The sequence below is a fragment of the Scylla paramamosain genome, chromosome 6 (genome assembly GCF_035594125.1).
Source record: "Scylla paramamosain isolate STU-SP2022 chromosome 6, ASM3559412v1, whole genome shotgun sequence".
Lineage (NCBI taxonomy): Eukaryota > Metazoa > Arthropoda > Malacostraca > Decapoda > Portunidae > Scylla > Scylla paramamosain.
In genome coordinates, this window is record NC_087156.1 from 28,150,783 (window position 1) to 28,170,171 (window position 19,389).

The 19,389-nt window shown below is 37.9% G+C and overlaps 2 protein-coding genes across 7 annotated transcripts; both read right to left on the bottom strand.

The window, feature by feature from the left end:
- Nucleotides 1-1,468: 1,468 nt before the first annotated feature.
- Nucleotides 1,469-5,693, bottom strand: LOC135101565 (phenoloxidase-activating factor 2-like). 3 transcript variants are annotated; one of them, XM_064005683.1, is made up of 9 exons: nt 5,532-5,693; nt 5,284-5,365; nt 5,007-5,121; nt 3,594-3,695; nt 3,342-3,471; nt 3,085-3,199; nt 2,762-2,930; nt 2,457-2,627; nt 1,469-2,246 (listed from the first exon to the last, which is right to left on the bottom strand). In XM_064005683.1, exons 1-9 carry the CDS (start codon nt 5,659-5,661, stop codon nt 1,923-1,925), a joined length of 1,338 nt encoding a protein of 445 aa, XP_063861753.1. In that variant the 5' UTR covers nt 5,662-5,693; the 3' UTR covers nt 1,469-1,922. The 3 variants fall into 3 exon arrangements, with proteins under 3 accessions (XP_063861753.1, XP_063861755.1, XP_063861754.1); XM_064005685.1 differs by having other exon boundaries at nt 5,284-5,424; nt 5,532-5,676; XM_064005684.1 differs by lacking the exon at nt 3,594-3,695.
- Nucleotides 5,694-6,201: 508 nt separating this feature from the next.
- Nucleotides 6,202-18,657, bottom strand: LOC135101566 (major facilitator superfamily domain-containing protein 9-like). Of its 4 annotated transcripts, none has more exons than XM_064005689.1 (9): nt 18,511-18,657; nt 17,609-17,708; nt 15,503-15,634; nt 13,238-13,367; nt 9,916-10,050; nt 9,614-9,688; nt 9,179-9,429; nt 8,670-8,903; nt 6,202-7,198 (listed from the first exon to the last, which is right to left on the bottom strand). In XM_064005689.1, exons 2-9 carry the CDS (start codon nt 17,690-17,692, stop codon nt 7,013-7,015), a joined length of 1,227 nt encoding a protein of 408 aa, XP_063861759.1. In that variant the 5' UTR covers nt 17,693-17,708; nt 18,511-18,657; the 3' UTR covers nt 6,202-7,012. The 4 variants fall into 4 exon arrangements, with proteins under 4 accessions (XP_063861759.1, XP_063861756.1, XP_063861757.1 ...); XM_064005686.1 differs by lacking the exon at nt 18,511-18,657 and adding an exon at nt 17,916-18,074; XM_064005687.1 differs by lacking the exon at nt 18,511-18,657 and adding an exon at nt 17,916-18,049 and having other exon boundaries at nt 17,609-17,775.
- Nucleotides 18,658-19,389: the final 732 nt, after the last annotated feature.

The following is a 19,389-nucleotide window of genomic DNA, read 5'->3' on the forward strand; positions in this document are numbered from 1 at the left end:
GACACATCCAGTGAACCACATCGACGCATGTAAACAAAGACCCGCACTGCCACACGTTCAGAACAAAACAGACACATGATATCTCACTCTCACTCAGTGATATCTACAGGTTAGTATACAATATGTGCACCATCTTGACTAGCAAATACTTATCAGCAAGACCACGTTGATGCAACTAAGATACTGCGAGCCTGCAGCAAGGCCCACAATATACCTGTCATGCACTAATCACTACACGTGAATGGGGTAGTGGCGCCGCGCGCATCAGCGGTGTGGCGTGACTCGCACCTGCTGCCGCGCATCAAACCTGCCCAAGAACAAAAAATGTTATGACAGAGCGGAATAAAAATATCTGGCACCTGCATTCAGTATAGAAAGCATACACTTTTAAAAGACAATACGGCCAATCAAATTAGTACATTGTCGTTTGTTCATTCTCTGCCCAAAATGTACTAAATGGCTCCTCCCACTTCAGTCTGATTGGCAGGCCACAATGTGTCCGAACACTAATTCAATTGACATTATCTCAGGGGGTGAAGTAGGTTTTAAAAAATTGGAGTTACCACAAGGAGCAGTTTCATGCAAGCTCCAGAGCTCGATATATACGGAAAAACAAACAAACCTGTGGTGTCAACCTGTAATGTGGGAGAAGGAATGTAATTCGCGTCGTTCAACAGCCAACTGTTTGCATGGACGGGCCAATCGTCTAGAATACGACTAGTTTAACATTAACAGTGTTAACTACGAAAAGATTTAGTAACGGGAATTTCAGATCAGTGAGATCAAGCTGATTTATCAGTATGAAAATGGTGAGTACTGCTTCCCTGGACCACTTCTGCTGCATAATGCGGATGGACGTATTTATTCGGACATCAGACAAGCAAGTAAGGACATTTCGGTAGTTCGTTCGTGGTTTCCCCGCTTGTGACGTCACCTCCGTTCGTGCCCACATTTGCAACGGGGTTTGTAACAAAACTTACCCATCTGATACTGCCCGATAGTGTGGACAAACCTTTCCGACGTACTTTCATTTACGTTCAAGCTCCCAAACTGTTCAAATAGTTCCACTATACACACACACACACACTTCCTAGTATGTGAACAGATCACACACAGTTTCTAATATAAGAATGAATAAGTTCTCCGTGAAAACTCGGAAATTTGAGAACATAGACATAAGACAAGAACATTAGTTTTAAATTGCCACCATTCGATATTGATAAAAAACTATTTTGGATTTCTTTTTTTTTTTTTTTTTTTTTTAGTCGTAACAACATCCATGTATTCCCTACCTAGTATCTGATTTTCTCTTGCTTCATGCCAGGTACGTCTTTCACCATTACCTTTTATGCATAATGTAATGCTTCCGCTTCAGAGAACATTAATGTACAAAAAAATAAATAAATAAAATGTTCTTGCATCTCAAAATGTCAGCCTCACTCGATGACTGAAGAAGGAAAAGATCTGATAGCATCACATCAATATATATTGATAAACCAGACAAGATCAAAAAATAAAATAACAATTTACAAGACGATAATATTGGTACGGAAATTCCTGTATCCTTTGCATTTTTAATCTTGAGGCAAAACTCTTCCACTGAACCTTCTGGTAGACCAACGATAAACTCATAAATAGAACTTTAACTCAGAATTCAGATCTTCAAACTTGGAACTCGGGTACACAAGTAACCATTACAATTTAATTTGTCCTAGTTATGTAGAATTTATTCACCTCTCCTTCATGTTACCAATAATGATGGAACTTGTAATTCCCGTCCATGTATCTTCGCAGTGACTGCAATGATACATTTTCCGTCTGTGGCGTACCACAAAGACCTATTAACCGGTACGGTAGTAAATACTACACTGCATGATGCATTCTTATACTCCACTACGTTCTACAGATGCAGACACGAGGACTCAGGATGTGGTGGTAGTAGTGGTGGTGGTGTTATTAGCCGATTGCTGATCCGTCGCGGTCCTCTTTTTGTAATGTGGGCCCTTGTCATAAAACTGGTAGTTATAGTTTTTTAGGCCACCTGCGGGACTGATTATTGTATGAATCCAGTTAATCTTCTTGACTATATCGGTAACTATAGTAACCGAGTCTTCCCCGCACACAGGAGAGCCGAAAGACAATATGCCGGCCACGAAGTAGTGTTCATCTTCACAGTCGTGTTCGTGGCATGCGTCAGGGGCCTCATTGTTGTCCAAGGGGCACACCACCGCACCTCCACCGTCGCCCTGTCCCACACCAGACGAGAGTAAACTTGTTAGTTGCTATAATACTTAAATAGGTTAGTTTTATGATACTCTCCATGAACGTTGTCCTTTTCTATGAAAAGGATGGGAATCAAAAAATAAAGATGCAAAAAAAAAAAAATCCAAGACATTGAAAGCCTCACTAACCTCTCCTATAGCGTTACAATATAGAATACCACTACGTTCACTCACCGTACAAGCATCGCGGCCATAACCCCCGACAATGCACTTCTGACTGTCTGGGTCCAGGGTGTATTCATCACTAATGTGAGGGATGGAGGCGTACAACTTGTCTGCGCACTCCTCTTCTTCGGAAGAATAAGTCACCGAGGTGGCTTTAAGTATATTACTTCCAAGAATAGGCTGAAGAAAAAAAAAAAAGTTCAGTACAGCAACAGCAATAATGTTCCCAAACGTTTTACTAATCGTGTGAAACCTATTTCCTTAATCACGTCAGCTATCTGTCAATAACTAAAGAAAATTATTTTTCCTATAACCTTGTAAGCATCATCCCCCCATCCGACAATGAAGCATTTTTGGTCATCCTTGAACTTGTACGAGTCCTTGGGAAGACACGCTGGGGCGATGTGAGGCGTTTTTGTGGTGTCAACTGGCCTGTTCATCTGAAGGAGGGCGATATCGTTCAAGAACGTTGCCGGGTTGTACCTACGGGGAAAATTCCTTTAATAGTAAAATTGGATAGGAAAACACCTGGGCGTTTCACTGCTGAATATTTCATCCTGTATTATTTACAGTAACACTGACGTACCTTTATCAAGAAGGTTTATTGTGGAACAGAATTAATATACCTAACACTTACCCACTGTGAATGAAAACCTTGCTTATTCGCCTCTCCACGGCAGGAAAGAGTTCGCCGGATGTGCTGTACAGGTTCCACTCACCAAGGTGAGCCTTCAGCCTATTCCTTTTGATACCTGTGGGTATTAATTAAACACATTAAACACATTAAAAAGAATTTTAGTCTACAACGTATGATGATACACAGCCAATGCAATAAAGCTCATCTAGTTAGCAATAAAACAAATCTAGCTAGCATTAGGAAAACTCTTCACTCGCCCTTGACACAGTGAGCAGCAGTCAGCAGCAGCACGGGGTGTATCAGAGTAGCACCACAGTGGTACCTGTATGTGGTCAGCTGTCGCACGAACGGCAAACGGTGGTGCCTTTCTCGGACGAGCAGCGCCACCTTCGTGCATGATATGGCAACATTAGCTACGAGTAGAAATTTTGAGTACCCAAACAATTTCAAGGACTCCCCTCGGAACTATACATAACCGGTACGCGAGGCACGTGCTGTCCAATACTTACGTGCCACGGGTATTCTCCAAAGCTAGTAAACCCTTTATCGCCGATGTATCCTGTGGACACTCGTGCCATGTCCTTTGGTGAATGGTATCTTACTCCACACTCCTGTATAATGTAAGGCAAGTTTAGATCTGCTCGAATTAAGCAATAGTGCTCTCTAGATCGAACAACTACATTTTTCCAGCAATTTCGGGCTGCCACTGATCTCGAACGTAAATATCTAGACACATGAACCCCTGTTAAAACATGTGCGAAATATTACTAACTTAACATTACTAACCTAACATTATAATCACGTAACATCATTGATCCTTTTAGCCTTTCTTTAGGGACTGGCACCTCCGTGGGCCTTTTTTTTTTTTTGTGTGTGTACGTGCGTGCGCGTTTCTTGTTGCCCTAAGCAATGCCCTATTTACGTAAAAAAAAAAAAAACTGGCCCCTAGGACTGGCATAGTGGGCTTTTTTTTTGTTGTCCTAACCAGTGCCCCACTTACTATAAAAATATGAATTTACCTACTTAGGGGCGCTGCGCCCTTACGACCCCTCTGCCTGACTTGGGGAATTTCATTCTTCCCCATGTATTCCCAAAGGGCTACTAACCAAATAGAATATTAAAACCTAGCAAGGAGGGCTGCGCCCTCCCGCATAAGGATACTCCTTATGCTCATACGTAGAATAATATCCTATTAAGCTAAAACACTGACTAATATATTGTTCTGTAATGCAAACAGGTAAAGCACGTACAATCATTACCACTAGTTACTTGGATGAATGACCACCTATTAAGCTCATTCCTAAGAAAAAAAAAGACAAAATTACTCCTACAAGAATGATCATCGTAAGTCACAGTTTTTGTTCCCAAGATATTCCACTACACTAAACTTGATAGTCGTGCGTACACCTTGGCTTTGATTTCGTAAGAAAAAATTTTAAGATCACATCACATCCCCTCCCGTCTCCCCAATGCAAGCTATTATTATCAATGCCATCAGGAAGCATCTCGGTAACAACCTTCTTGAGACCGTATCAAATGTTCCATCAGTATCATTATAAAAGTGTCCCGATCATTGACCATCTCTCCACCTCGAGGGTTTTGTAAGTATTCACGATACGGACTCCACACACACACACATATATATATATATATATATATATATATATATATATATATATATATATATATATATATATATATATATATATATATATATATATATATATATATATATATATATATATATACACACACACACACACACTTCCCCTTCAAAGACCTTTCATTTCCCCTTGTCTAGTAAAATGTCCATGGACGAATTCAGTATTAATACGAGGAATCCCTTACGATCACCTAGTGATTATTGTGGAATGCATATCCCCCCCCACCCCAAGACTAATTCCTGGTTAACCAATACTTACATCTTTGTGCCTGTACTTCTGTAACACCTCCTTAGCAAACTTTGACAAAGGACTTGCATACAACTTGCCATAACGGTCGTCGTAGTAATCCATGCCATACGGACTCTTATCGTATCTAGCCAAAGAAAAATTAATTATCTAACTACAGAAAATATGAGCAATAGTGAAAATAATGAAATCCCTGCTCTATTGCATTGATATGTGTTACTTTCCAAAGACCGTAACAACCTTTCTTCGAAAGTAGTTATAGAAGACTGCCCCGCCAGTCGACACTCACCTTCCTCCGCGGACCTGCAGGCAGCACACGAGGTGGCCGCGATGCCCCGCCCCGCAAACACTCGGGTCCCTCGGCCGCACAGCTGGAGACGCATCACATTTAAAGACAAATCCGTACTTCAAAACCACCAAAGCCGCACAGCTGGAGACGCATCACATTTAAAGACAAATCCGTACTTCAAAACCACGCAAAATCATAATTAAGTTTCCAAGGTAACACAGGGTTATAGAGAACCTAATCATACTTACTCCCGTGTTTACAATGGTGCTTGGGGACACACTCGGCTCGCAGGGGGCAGCCATCATCATACATCCCTGACACCACGCACACCCACCATATCACAACACAAAGAACATAGGTGAAAGTACCACCCTTCATGCCTGCACTGAATAGTTCCTGCCCTCCCGTCTCTCGGTGTCACACTGCTAAAGGAACGGCTCCTTGGCGTCCTTCTCTCCTACGTGGCATGACGTCAGTAAATCAGTTTCGTCTCGGGGTTTGAATGCTTTGGATGTTCGTATGCTTTAGTTTTGCTTCACCCAAATTAACTGCAGTGAAACTCTACTGATATTTTAAGTGTTCTCACGACTCATAATAATAATAATAATAATAATAATAATAATAATAATAATAATAGCAAAAACAATAATAATAATAATAGTAATAAAAGCAGAGACCGAAGCAATGAAAGTGTTCGTCTAATGTTTTTTTTTTTCTTTTCTTTTATGGAATAAAGAGGAAGACAGTAATGACCGCACAGAATACCTGTCCAAGACCATGAACCATCTATTCCAGGCTCCTCGAGTGGAATAGGCTGGTTGCGAGGAATGTCCATTAGCAAGAATGTTTCGTTGGTGTATCAAACACTCTGTGCTCACAACTCTCCTTCGCTGCGTGATTGCAAGTAAAAGTAGGAACTGTAGCAATTTTGCAAACTTTTATTAAGTACTCAGTGCATATCATAATATAATTCTTCTTCATCTAACTCAGTTATCATTCATGACCTCCTGTATCATAAAATAATTATGACCCATCCGCACTCATAATCCCGAAACAGTGTGATCAGCTTCAGCTTCAGATTCAATGCGTGTGTGTGTGTGTGTGTGTGTGTGTGTGTGTGTTATTTAGATTTCTTCACGGTATTTTATTCCACGTTAGTATCAGATTTTTCATGAATCCCGAACCAATGATTCCCAAGACAAGCAGCTACACAGGAGTCCACTGGAACGATCCATGGCACGAGGAGCTTGTTACTGAGTTACTAAGCACATACAACGGTGTAATCAGGAGCTTATCTCCAATTATGAATGTGACAGATCCCAGTTTATTTTTTTTAATGGAATGCATTATGAAGCTACGTTTAGTTTATCAAAATTAGGACTTCTGTAACAAACACCACTCGCCGTACCTGCATTAAAATGCACAATTATATTTTCGTTGTTTGTGGGAGTCATTCATGGCACGTGGCCTAACCTCACTCGCTGGGAATTTCTCTAATCTTGTCCTGGACACCACCAGAGTCCCCGACCTGTTTGCACGTCATTAGATTCTCGTCACTTTTGTCACTGACCGCACTGTAATTGATTCCTGAATAAAAGACTGACGACCTAAACTCGTGCACTTCAGTCATGGTCCCACACATCGACTCATAGAGACTAGAATAGCTTATACACTATAATCCCTGTTGCAATAAATGTCACAATGATGTCAAATATCATTGTGGTATTACCTACAACTCTTTCAGCTTTACTTCACGTGACACAAAGCCAGCGAATGTTGCCCCGACGGCGGCTGCCACCGTTCCTATGAGGCCAGGCCCGTAAAGGCTGGTTTGCTGAGCCGCACCAGCCACAATTGGTGTAACCATCCGCGCCACGGAGGCAATGCTCTGCCCGAAGCCAGTGATTGAGCCAACCTGCGGTACGGGAGATAAATGTTAGTTGATCATTACATTAACACAAGAAATAATAGTGCGCGTCCGTCATATTGCACTGTGTGTGTGTGTGTGTGTGTGTGATAAAAGGACTTTTCTATATTTCATGACGAAGAATCCCGTAAGGTTAACAAGTTCCTATCCATGTATTATAAATTTGAGGACATACGCATACAGCAGCATTATCTAGGATCTCAAAATTAATAAAATTCTCTCCCTACACAGGTAAAGATAGTCACTTGTTTTTACACCATAGAGTATCCAATAAGCGTTTTTTTTTTCTTTTGATATTCGTACTTAATGGTCAAACTACATTATAAATTTTGACTAATACGATCACCACACTGCCCGTCAGAGCAAAATGCAACAATTATACATCCTAATTGCTATCAGCCTTTTTTCCTCACTGTGTCACACACACACACACACACACACACACACTCATATATATATATATATATATATATATATATATATATATATATATATATATATATATATATATATATATATATATATATATATATATCAAGAGTATTTTACATTATTATAATGTAAAATTATAATTATTATTATAATGTAAAATACTCTTGATATATATATATATATATATATATATATATATATATATATATATATATATATATATATATATATATATATATATATATATATATCAAGAGTATTTTACATTATTATAATGTAAAATACTCTTGATATATATATATATATATATATATATATATATATATATATATATATATATATATATATATATATATATATATATATCAAGAGTATTTTACATTATTAAGCCAGACACACCATTTCAGAAATTAGCCTTGAGTTGATATGGATGACATCCATACATGTACACAGCTACTCTAATATATCTGATCGTAATGAAATAACATATCGGTAATTACTATTCCGGTTTGGCACACGAGTCTTATGCTACCTTACGGAGGAACTGCATCAAATGATTGAACAGTGATACCTTCACCATCAACCACCCTACAAGTAATAAACATGCACATAATTATCAATCTGTTTTCATCAGCCTACGGCTGAGTTCATTTCAGTACAACGGCCTCCGCAATAATTAGAGTCGTTTAATACGCCACGCTGACATGTTAAACGAGTATGTTAAGGTGTCCTGGCAAGGTTGTTGAGTTACAAGGTCACAACTGCATGGCTTACTTTGTGTTTATTTTCTGTAAGGGAACCTGAGGCTACCTGGTCGGGTATTCGAATCCAGGATCTTTCAGTTGTGGTCGAAACAACCTAATCACTACACCACCTAGCAGTTACGCTTACTACCATCCCTCTTGTTTTCAGAGTTAAGGAAATGCGCATTAATCGGTAGCTTTCAAGCTGGCACACGCTGGAAAAGAAAAAATGGAAAACTATGACTGCTTCTTGGTTTCCTGTTCTCTAGAGGAAACAAACTCACCTGTGACGGTCTGCAGCGACCAATTGTGACAGCGGTGCTGCTGACTCGTATGACAGCGGTGCTGATGCATAGCGGCACCAGACATATCAGCAAGAAGGGAAGCGACGGGGCGACCGTAAGTCCAAAGAGGGCTAAACACAACAGAATGGAGCTGTGGAACAACTCTTGCGAGGAGTTATGATATAATTTGGACACCCGGCCCGTTAAAAAGCCTGCTGTCGCACTGATGATTCCCTGGAAAAGGTAGGCATCATTCATACTGCTATCTTCACTGATGGCCAAGAACATTAGCAGAAAAAAAGATATAAAATGTTACTTGATATTGATTACGTAAGATAATTCTTGTTAAATAAAAAAAACAGAAGTGCAGTTAGAAGAAAAATCAATATAGGTCTACATGGTCTTGCTGATCCCTCCTATAAGAGCTTGGAGCTTATCACCAGATCCATGGCTAAGACTGCTACGATTTTTTTTCTCTTTCTCTAAAAGCGGATGACAAGGATTCTTACCTGAAATGAAATTAGGTATCCGATGACTTTCGGACTCGCTCCAAAATTTTCCTTTATCAATAGAGAAAAATTTGATCTATACACGAGAGAAGAGAAGCTCAAGAAGAAGCGGATGAGAAAAACGTCCCAGAATATGCTCCACTCAATGTCGTGAATGAGGGAGCGTGACTGGCGGGGCTGATTTGTGGGAGTCTTGGCCTCCACTCGACTCTGGTTGTTGGCTTTCTCTGGGATGAACAACCAGCACAGGACTGTCGACAATCCGTTCATTAAGAGACGTGATGTAAATATTTTCAACAATGCATAACAGTAAAGGACATTACAGTATAGATCCTGTCCAGTTCCTATCTTCTCTGCCCATAGGCATTATACTCTGATTACAAGGATTAGCAGGACTTCATAATACATCAGATGTGGTACGCTCTTCATACTTACCAAAGTCAACTATAAATAAAGCTGCTGCCAAGTTGCAGACGACCGTGAAGCCATTATGTAGCTCTGAAAGATGACCTGAAAAATACATACTGTACATTAAAGATAAACTTTTATATAGAGGCTTATAAATATTACTCTCTAGAATAACACTTAAAATAAATAAATAAATAAATAAATAAATAATAACCTATAAGTTCAGCAGGTTGACATCCTCGATTGTTAATGAAATATGCATGACAGTATATTGATTAACCGATTCCCGCACTCAGTACCAACAGACCAAGTAGGCAGCCAGCTCTCACCTCCCAGCATAGGGCCCACGATGAAGCCCATGCTGGACGTGGCGTTGAAGGTGCCAAACACGTGTGATCTGTCCTGGACGCGGGTGACATCCACCAGGACAGCACGGCACATGGTTTGGCTGTGCTTGAACACGCCTGTAGGATCACTTAACCTATAACTTCGGATACCTTTCTTATAATCTGTAGGTATTTGTTGCTTGAATATTTTTACATTGTATAACTATTAAATATAGCCACACACTTTGTTACCAACATTTATAATAAAATGCACGAGTATATAACTGAAAATGAAACTGATCTAACATATTTCATAATATTATGTGTACTTGATTAGGCAGTTAGATCCGCAATCTGCTTCAATCGTCAATCATTATCTCCTTACGTTACCTTATTATTCCTTTTCAGACAGAAATATAAGACTGAGAGGAGAAAAATTTGTTTCTGTACGGGAGATGAAGGATACAAGAGCATGAACAAGAAGCATAAAGAAAAAAAATTATGAAAAAGAATTATATATATATATATATATATATATATATATATATATATATATATATATATATATATATATATATATATATATATATATATATATATATATATATATATATATATATATATATATATATATATATATATATATATATATAAAGGCGAACAATTTTATAACGTACAACATACTAAAACAGGACCCTCGGCATCCTAAAGAAATGCATGCAGTATTAGTTGCGTGGATGCCTTCACTTGTCCACTAAGCATGAAGGTGTGGCGTCCCGCATGGCATTACCCACATGCGTATACAGCCCAGCTGACTTATCCAAACATCGAATCTCTTTGCTGTGAGGACAGTATTTTTCTTACATTTTTTTTTTTACTTTGATTTAATCTCTTATCTATATATTTATTTGTAACAGCAGCAGCAGCAGCAGCAGCAGCAGCAGCAGCAGCAGCAGCAGCAGTAGTAGTAGTAGTAGTAGTAGTAGTAGTAGTAGTAGTAGTAGTAGTAGTAGTAGTAGTAGTAGTAGTAGTAGTATCATTACTGGTGTTATCATTACTACTACTACTACTACTACTACTACTACTACTACTACTGCTGCTGCTGCTGCTGCTGCTGCTGCTGCTGCTGCTGCTGCTGCTGCTACTGCTGCTAACTACTACTACTACTACTACTACTACTACTGCTGCTGCTGCTGCTGCTACTGCTGCTAACTACTACTACCACTACTACTACTACTACTACTACTATTACTAATATCATTATTATTAAAGTCATTATTACTGTCATCATCATTATCCTTAAAGTTGTTGTTTTGTTGTTGTTACTGCAGTACTTCTGTTGCTACTACCACTACTGCTACTTCAACTGCTACTACTTCTGCTACTATTACTATTGCTACTACTACTACTTCAACAACTAGTATTACTACCACTACGTAGTGGTAGTATTACTACCACTACGCAACACAGTGCCCGACTTACAGGATTTTTTTTTTTTTTTGTGGAAGATGATGTAAACACGACGGGTAGCTATGACCGCCGGTGACTGAGGAAAGTGTGAGTTGCATCCTACACTGAGAAACTAAAACCAAGGATGCTGGAGTAAAATTTCTCTCTCTCTCTCTCTCTCTCTCTCTCTCTCTCTCTCTCTCTCTCTCTCTCTCAACAGTTTCCTATGACATAAACCCTTCATCACTGCCGGGGGAAATTTGTCTTCGTACAAAACAGAAAAATCTTAATGACTTTTTTCCTTAATTCTATGTAAATAAATGTGAACAACAGCCTCACCCTTGAAGTTCACGTATTAATCACATTTTGTTTTCTCCAGCTTGATTGGTTTAGATATATTGGCGCTGCAACAAATATGGGGTGCGTTTTCTCGAGATGTTTCATACTCTATAGTAGTTAGTTAGTTAGTTAGTAGTATAGTAGTGAAGTTTTTGGTCGTGTGATGAAGTTCAAAGTGGCAGCATGAGAAAATCCAAACTTCACTTCACCTCTGAAGTTCAGCTCATACAATTCTCCTCTTTATGGACCTACAGTGCCGACAGGTTGTCCTGGGGGTTCGGGTAGTAGACCTGTGGCCTTATTTCTTGGATGCTTATCCGGGAAATTCTATTTGTAGTGAGATATGTACGAATTATTTACTTACTTTATTTATTCACTTTATATATATATATATATATATATATATATATATATATATATATATATATATATATATATATATATATATATATATATATATATATATATATATATATATATATTCTAAGTGATGTCTTATGGAAACCCATGCCGCCCTCTGCTTCTCTCCCATGCACCTACAATCGAATACAGCATTGATACCTAATATTTTGGGCTGCTCGGCGGTCGCAGAAAATGGCTGACTTCCAAAGAGACTCGTCAGCATCGTGCTCACTAGTCACTACTTCTGTGCCTCAACATTAAAGATGTCCTGATGCAGTCTCTTTTTTTATTTTTTTTTTTTTTACAATTTGTTCTGGAACGTCCTTCAAAAAGAAAACAGGAAGAAAAATTACTATTTTCCTTATCTATTCACATTATCATATTTATCAGATTATTTCTCATTTGCTTATTTTACTTTTTTTTTTAGGAAGAGAGGTGAGTCTGTTAATCGTTTTACTAACAACTAAAATTCTTATCATTACTTTCCTTAAAATTAATAAGTTGTTTCGATAAAAGAAATATCTTTCATATTCAGTGATATTTTCAATCTGTAGGTTTGATAGGATTAGGTATATGTATCAGGTTTGCCTGTTCAATTTTGTTCTTTGTATGTGCTTAATTCTTGCACTTTAAGGCAGTCCCAATCATGGAATGCCTTACATCATACCCTTGAATGCTGGAAAAGTAAAATATGTAAGATATTATTTCCCAAGAAGGAATATGTGAAACAATGCCAAAAAGTAAACAAATATCAGATAAAACAAAACACTTGACAGTGTGGGCTTGAGGCAGATTAAAGATGGCTAGGTGTTAGATTTCATCTAGATGCCTCCTGGCCTTTCTGAAAACTCATTGGCCTATGTTGTTCATATATATTCTTATGAGAGAGAGAGAGAGAGAGAGAGAGAGAGAGAGAGAGAGAGAGAGAGAGAGAGAGAGAGAGAGAGAGAGAGAGAGAGAGAGAGAGAGAGAGAGAGAGAGAGAGAGAGAGAGAGAGAGAGAGAGAGAGAGAGAGAGAGAGAGAGAGAGAGAGAGAGAGAGAGAGAGAGAGAGAGAGAGAGAGAGAGAGAGAGAGAGAGAGAGAGAGAGAGAGAGAGAGAGAGAGAGAGAGAGAGAAACGGTACACTGTTCAAACCTGCAATGACTCTGGCGATGACAATAACCAACAGGGAGCTGGAAGCCCCTAGCAACACATAGCTGAGTGCTGTGGCCAGTGTGCACACCAGTAGCACAGGACGACGCCCTATCCCATCACTCCACCACCCCTGCATAGAGAGTGCGTCTTTGAGTACCTGCCATGACTGCACACAGGAAAGCTTAACACTGCATGACACCCAATATTAATGAGAGTTTATAATATAAACTAAAAGAGCACATGACAATATTGATACTGTACAACATTTATTTTATCAAACCAGAACTGTATTTAATGAAATTAACATTTTTTATGTAAATACTTGTCATGATGTAGACCAGGGTGGTCCAACTACTGGCCCATGGGCCACAAGAGGCCTGCCAGTTGATTGTCTGTGCCCATGACCGATTGTATTATAAATTCAATTTGTGCATAAAAAACACAGACAAAGTTTTTGTGTCTGTATATTAAATACTACTAGGAACTAGGATTTTATATATATATATATATATATATATATATATATATATATATATATATATATATATATATATATATATATATATATATATATATATATATATATATATATATATATATATATATTAGTGGCCCTCCATGTAACCATTTAGTGCTGTGGTGGCCCGAGACGTCAAAGAAGCTGGACCACCCTGATGTAGACAAAGCCAACCCACTCAGGAACAGGTAACTTTCAAGGTCTCCAAAAATTCCCGAACATTTTATAATTTTCAGTGTGATTGAGAAAAACTAAAATGAAAAATAACGAGTAGAGTATGTGTTTGCAACAAAATTATATTTCCAGTGAAACAAGAAAAAGGTATGTAAGTACTTTAATCTAGCTTCCATACATGTAAGTACTTTAACCTAGCTTCCATACTTGGAAACCTATCTGTCTTCCTACTTATTTTGTATGCTCCCATGGACTCCCTCAAGGAGATAGCCATCCAAGAATTATCTCCACTTATTCCTCTCCTTGCAATATCCCCTTGCATTCTCTATTCTTCTCATTCTCCTTTTACCTCTTTTTCTCACATAATCCAATACTTTGTTCTCCCATTTCACTGCAGTTCCACACTCATATATGCTCTCTTACGCTCAACTTCCATTCTGTCATTCCTATTCCTTACACACCATTTAACTTTTGCTCCTTTCAAGCACCATCATCTTTCTTTTGTCTAAATTCACCTTAAACATCCACATTTTGCACACACACACACACACACACACACACACACACACACACACACACACACACACACATACACACAGACCACAAATCTTGAATATATCCCACATTATTGTCAATTACTATAACCTACCTAAGAAGTATCATCTTTTCTTCACATACATTCATTTATTTGCCTCCTCTATGTTAAACACACATACAGTATTACATGAGCTGTCCTTCATTAACAATCTCAACTGAAAATTTCACACTTCATCTCTTGCTGAAACAGCTTTAATAAAGTTGGATTTTCTGTATCATAGGTATCCATTAATTAATTATTATTAATTATTAATAATATTTTTTTTTTATTTATTTATTTTTTTTTTTTTTTGCAAGTACTATCTCTTCACAGACCTTATTTGGCCTTACATAAAATATAGATCCAAAGTATAGAATTGTTTCCATTCACAGTTTTATGAAACAGGAAGAAGTCAAAAGCTTTTGATTCATTAGCCATAATCACAAAATCGATTTCAATTCTAGTAAGAGCATATGAGCAGCAATCAGACCAATTTTTGACATTTCTTTGTAGCCTTTAACTAGCCTCCTTTATATCTAAGAAGGGAAAAATTCTGGCAAGCTTGTAACTACAGACCCAAATTTCTGGATTTTTCAATTTTATGGACCGCACGTTATCTATCTCTACTTTTACTATACCAGGCTGGAGAGAGAGAGAGAGAGAGAGAGAGAGAGAGAGAGAGAGAGAGAGAGAGAGAGAGAGAGAGAGAGAGAGAGAGAGAGAGAGAGAGAGAGAGAGAGAGAGAGAGAGAGAGAGAGATCACCTATAAAATGGACAAACTATGCAGCTGAACACCGCAGGAAAAGATAGAGAGCAAGAGGTTTTGACCTTAAAATTCTGAAATATCAAAACAAAGAAAAGTGTAGATTTTTTGCCATCCCCTCATGGAAAGTTCTCAGAGGAGGACTGTAAAGATACAGAAAGGCATACATATCTGGATTTCAATGTGTCTATTAATAATCTAGTAAAATGCAAAAAGAAGTGTCCTTTTACATACTGCTAATGGGCTTGACAGCAACTGTATAGCACCATAGAGAGAAGTGATACATCCAGCTGTGATGTGAGAAGCTCCAAGGCTGTTGACCACAGGTAGGATCAAGGGCAGGATAAGACTGACTCCCAAGAGGTCCTGCAAAAAAATAGCACTGACTGAAGATTTATATGAAAATAGGAAGACTGCACATAACTAGATAAATCTGACTTGCTTACAAGTTCCTACCTGACATAGCCATTTGTAATTTAATCTTGTACTACCACATTTTGTCAGAACTAGAGTTATTGCCCACCCTGTTTTTTTTTTTTCTCTCTCTCTTACAATACCTAAATCAATTACCAACTGCCAAGTTTCAAGATGTCACACCTAGCAGAACTATGGCTATTGTCCTGTTTTCTGTTATTTATTATTTTTTTTATTTATTTATTTATTTATTTATTTTTAGAAACATCCTTTTAAGCAATCCAATTATATTTAGAGGAGAATGTAACATCACAGTCTCAAGGTGCTGCAATGGGTCATCAGACTGGAAATGTTGCCATCTCAATTTGAATACTACAGCATTGATAAGATAAGAAAGACTGTTAATAATAACTGTTCTGTTAGTTGTCCTTCATTGGCAGAACCTCAGAGGCTTAAAAGGTTTAGTCCTGCAGGATTAAAAGTTAGGTTTAGGTAATTAACCATTACAAGATTCACATTCACTATCCCTCAGTATCAATGAAGCATCCATGAAGACATGGTAAGGAGTGAGGACTACAAACAAGTATTGTTTTGCTAGATGTAAAACAAGGGCAGTTCTTTGTGAGAATAAGAGGTTAGGCTCAATGGGTTTAAAATTTGAGTATAAACTGATATAGTTCACCTTTTTTTTATTTTATCATCTCTGTTTTTTGCTGTTCAATCAATCGATACACTGACTACATATTTCTGGTAACATTTGATGTTTCTTTCTCTTTGACACTGTTTTTGTCATAGTTGTGAGTAAACTTCAGAAATAAAATTGGTACTTTCTTGTTGTTTCTCCCTACTAAACTATCTTGAAATAAAAAGATTATTACAATCTTTTCATTAAATATAATTCTCCATATATGAAATTTAATCAATTTCAATGTGAAGATCTCTGTTCTGAGTGTTTTGATTGTGGAACTGTGTTAGCATACCACACCAAAATGGCATTTTACTCTGGATGGCAGATGTACAATATCACATTACAGAGTTCAACCAAGAAGCAAAACATAGCAGCCCTGACTATCACATGGTATGCCATCTGTGTTGTTAAAACCATTAGAGATTTTGCCAAGAACAACTATCATATTAATTAAAATAACAAAAGTCTATATGAATAAAATTATTTGATCTAGAAATTAAAAGGATGCACTTTCTTTAAAATTTACCAAGTACCATATCATATTTTGGTAATTGTCTAGAGTCCTTACCGGGCCTTATTACTGGTCTATTCACTTCAATTCTTTTACACATACCTTCACATGCACCTAAAACATCATTTTAAAGTGGGGGACAAATGCCCCCTTCCCTCTAGTCGGTTAGGTTAGGTTAGGTTAGGTTAGGTTAGGTTAGGTTAGGGTAATTGTCTAGAGTCCTTACCGGGCCTTATTACTGGTCTATTCACTTCAATTCTTTTACACATACCTTCACATGCACCTAAAACCTAACCTAACCTAACCTAACCTAACCTAACCTAACTTAACCTAACCTAACCTAACCTAACCTAACCTAACCGACTAGAGGGAAGGGGGCATTTGTCCCCCACTTTAAAATGATGTTTTAGGTGCATGTGAAGGTATGTGTAAAAGAATTGAAGTGAATAGACCAGTAATAAGGCCCGGTAAGGACTCTAGACAATTACCCATATTTTTTTCCCGAAATAAATAGTAATTGTCTTCAGATCAACTGGCTAGCATTATCTCAATAATTTCCATATTCTTGATAACCCCTTAACCAACCAAAAACTGGTGCTTCCATTTTCACCTAACACTTAATTTGTTAGACTCTGGGGTTATGTTGTCTAAAACTGTAATTTTTGGCAGTCATATAACTGGATAACGTCAAATAAAATCATGGACAAGAAAGTCATCGTGGTCTCACCAAGAACCCCATGAAGTAGATGATGCGATGAGTGCTCACAGTCCCCATGGTGCTGCCTGGGTAGGACAGTGCAGAGCCTTGCATACAGGCACCCTCGAGGCTGGCACAGAGATCAGTGGTAATACTTCATTGATGCAAACCAACATGTGTCCTCTAATAGAATCTGACTGACAAAGGTTAAGATGTACAACAATCTTACACGCAAACATATGTTGACAGGTTATGTAATAAACAGGCACCATCCCACAGTAATGTACGTTAAATGAACCTTTGCTGGCCCTCCCTCATATTTTCTACACATTTTTACCTTGTTCTCACTAACTGTTATGCATGTGTTTTAGATATATGTGTATATCTATTACTATTTCATATCCCCGCATTCCATATCACTCCGATAAGAAAACGAAATCGTACGACTGTTTCTTTCCTTTTTTGTACAGGTACAGCACGAGGCTCTATAGGGGTTAAGAAATAATGTTTTGAATTAGTGTTTTTGAACTTCACACACACACACACACACAGATATATATATATATATATATATATATATATATATATATATATATATATATATATATATATATATATATATATATATATATATATATATATATATATATATATATATATATATATATATATATATATATATATATATATATATATTTTTTATTTATTTATTTTTTTACAGCAATGAACATTATTCTTTTTATTTATCTCTGGATGAGGATCTAGCCCAGTGATTCTCAAACTGCGCCTCGACTGGGCAGCCGCGTAATTTTCATTGATACGTATACACTACATTCATTGACTGTAGAGATGGTGGGCCGTCAAAGTCCAAGATATATCATTAGTGCGCCACTAAGCAATAGAGTTTGAGAACCTCTGATCTAGCCGCTTACCAATGATCAGCACCAGCTGCATCATCCAACCAGAAATAAAAGGGGTCTTCTCATGTTTGCTTAGTTGCCCACAAGTATGTCTCGCTCCGCTCCACTACTCGCCCATTTTTTGTGAGGTCTCCTGGGGAGCCTTGGTATCCTGCAACTTTTCGAGCCGTAAGTTTTCTGAGGCTCCCTGGAGACTTGCGCAAAAGGAATGTTTCGATAGGAACGCTTGCAAAGATCAAAAAAAGAAGACGCAAAAGAAGCACAACCTGATAAAGAAATACTAGAATGTTGGCTGGTTTCGATACAGAACATCAAAACTATAAGAAAAACTAACTGACAGAATTAACTGAGTAAATAATTTAGAAAATTCTCTATCTTACGTTTAAAAAAAAAAAAATATGTGAAGGGGTAGAGATCACTTCAGGCAGAGATCCCCAAAATACAGCAGTCCTAACAGTTGAAGTGAAGTGGCGGAGAACAATTAAAGCACTCACCTAAACATATGACATATGCATGAATAATCCATCCATCCATCAATCAATCTACTCATCCATTCATTCATCCCACCATCCATCCGTCCATCCACTCATTTATACATCCATCCACTTATCCACTCACATCCATCTAACCGTCCACCTACCCACTCATCTATCAATTCGCCCATCCATCCATCCCCTCATCCATCCATTCACCCATTCATCTATTCATCCATCAGTCTATTCATCCATCCATCTATCCACTCATCCATCCATCCATCCAGCCAACTATCCATCCACTCATCCATCCATCCATCCAGCCAACTATCCATCCACTCATCCACCCATCCATCCATCCATCTATCCACTCATCCATCCATGAAAGCTGTTTCTCAAATGGTTCCCAAATGTTGGC

Coding starts and splice junctions, on each gene's coding strand:
- LOC135101565 (XM_064005683.1), bottom strand. CDS start 5,661: ATGAAGGGTGGTACTTTCACCTATGTTCTTTGTGTTGTGATATGGTGG. Junction 3,200..3,341: donor TGCTGCTCACTGTGTCAAGG/GCGAGTGAAGAG, acceptor TAATACCCACAG/GTATCAAAAGGAATAGGCTG. Junction 2,628..2,761: donor GGGGGGATGATGCTTACAAG/GTTATAGGAAAA, acceptor TTTTTTCTTCAG/CCTATTCTTGGAAGTAATAT.
- LOC135101566 (XM_064005689.1), bottom strand. CDS start 17,692: ATGCAAGGCTCTGCACTGTCCTACCCAGGCAGCACCATGGGGACTGTG. Junction 13,368..15,502: donor TGCTGTCAAGCCCATTAGCA/GTATGTAAAAGG, acceptor CTCTCTATGCAG/GGGTGGTGGAGTGATGGGAT. Junction 9,689..9,915: donor CGTGGGCCCTATGCTGGGAG/GTGAGAGCTGGC, acceptor TGTATTTTTCAG/GTCATCTTTCAGAGCTACAT.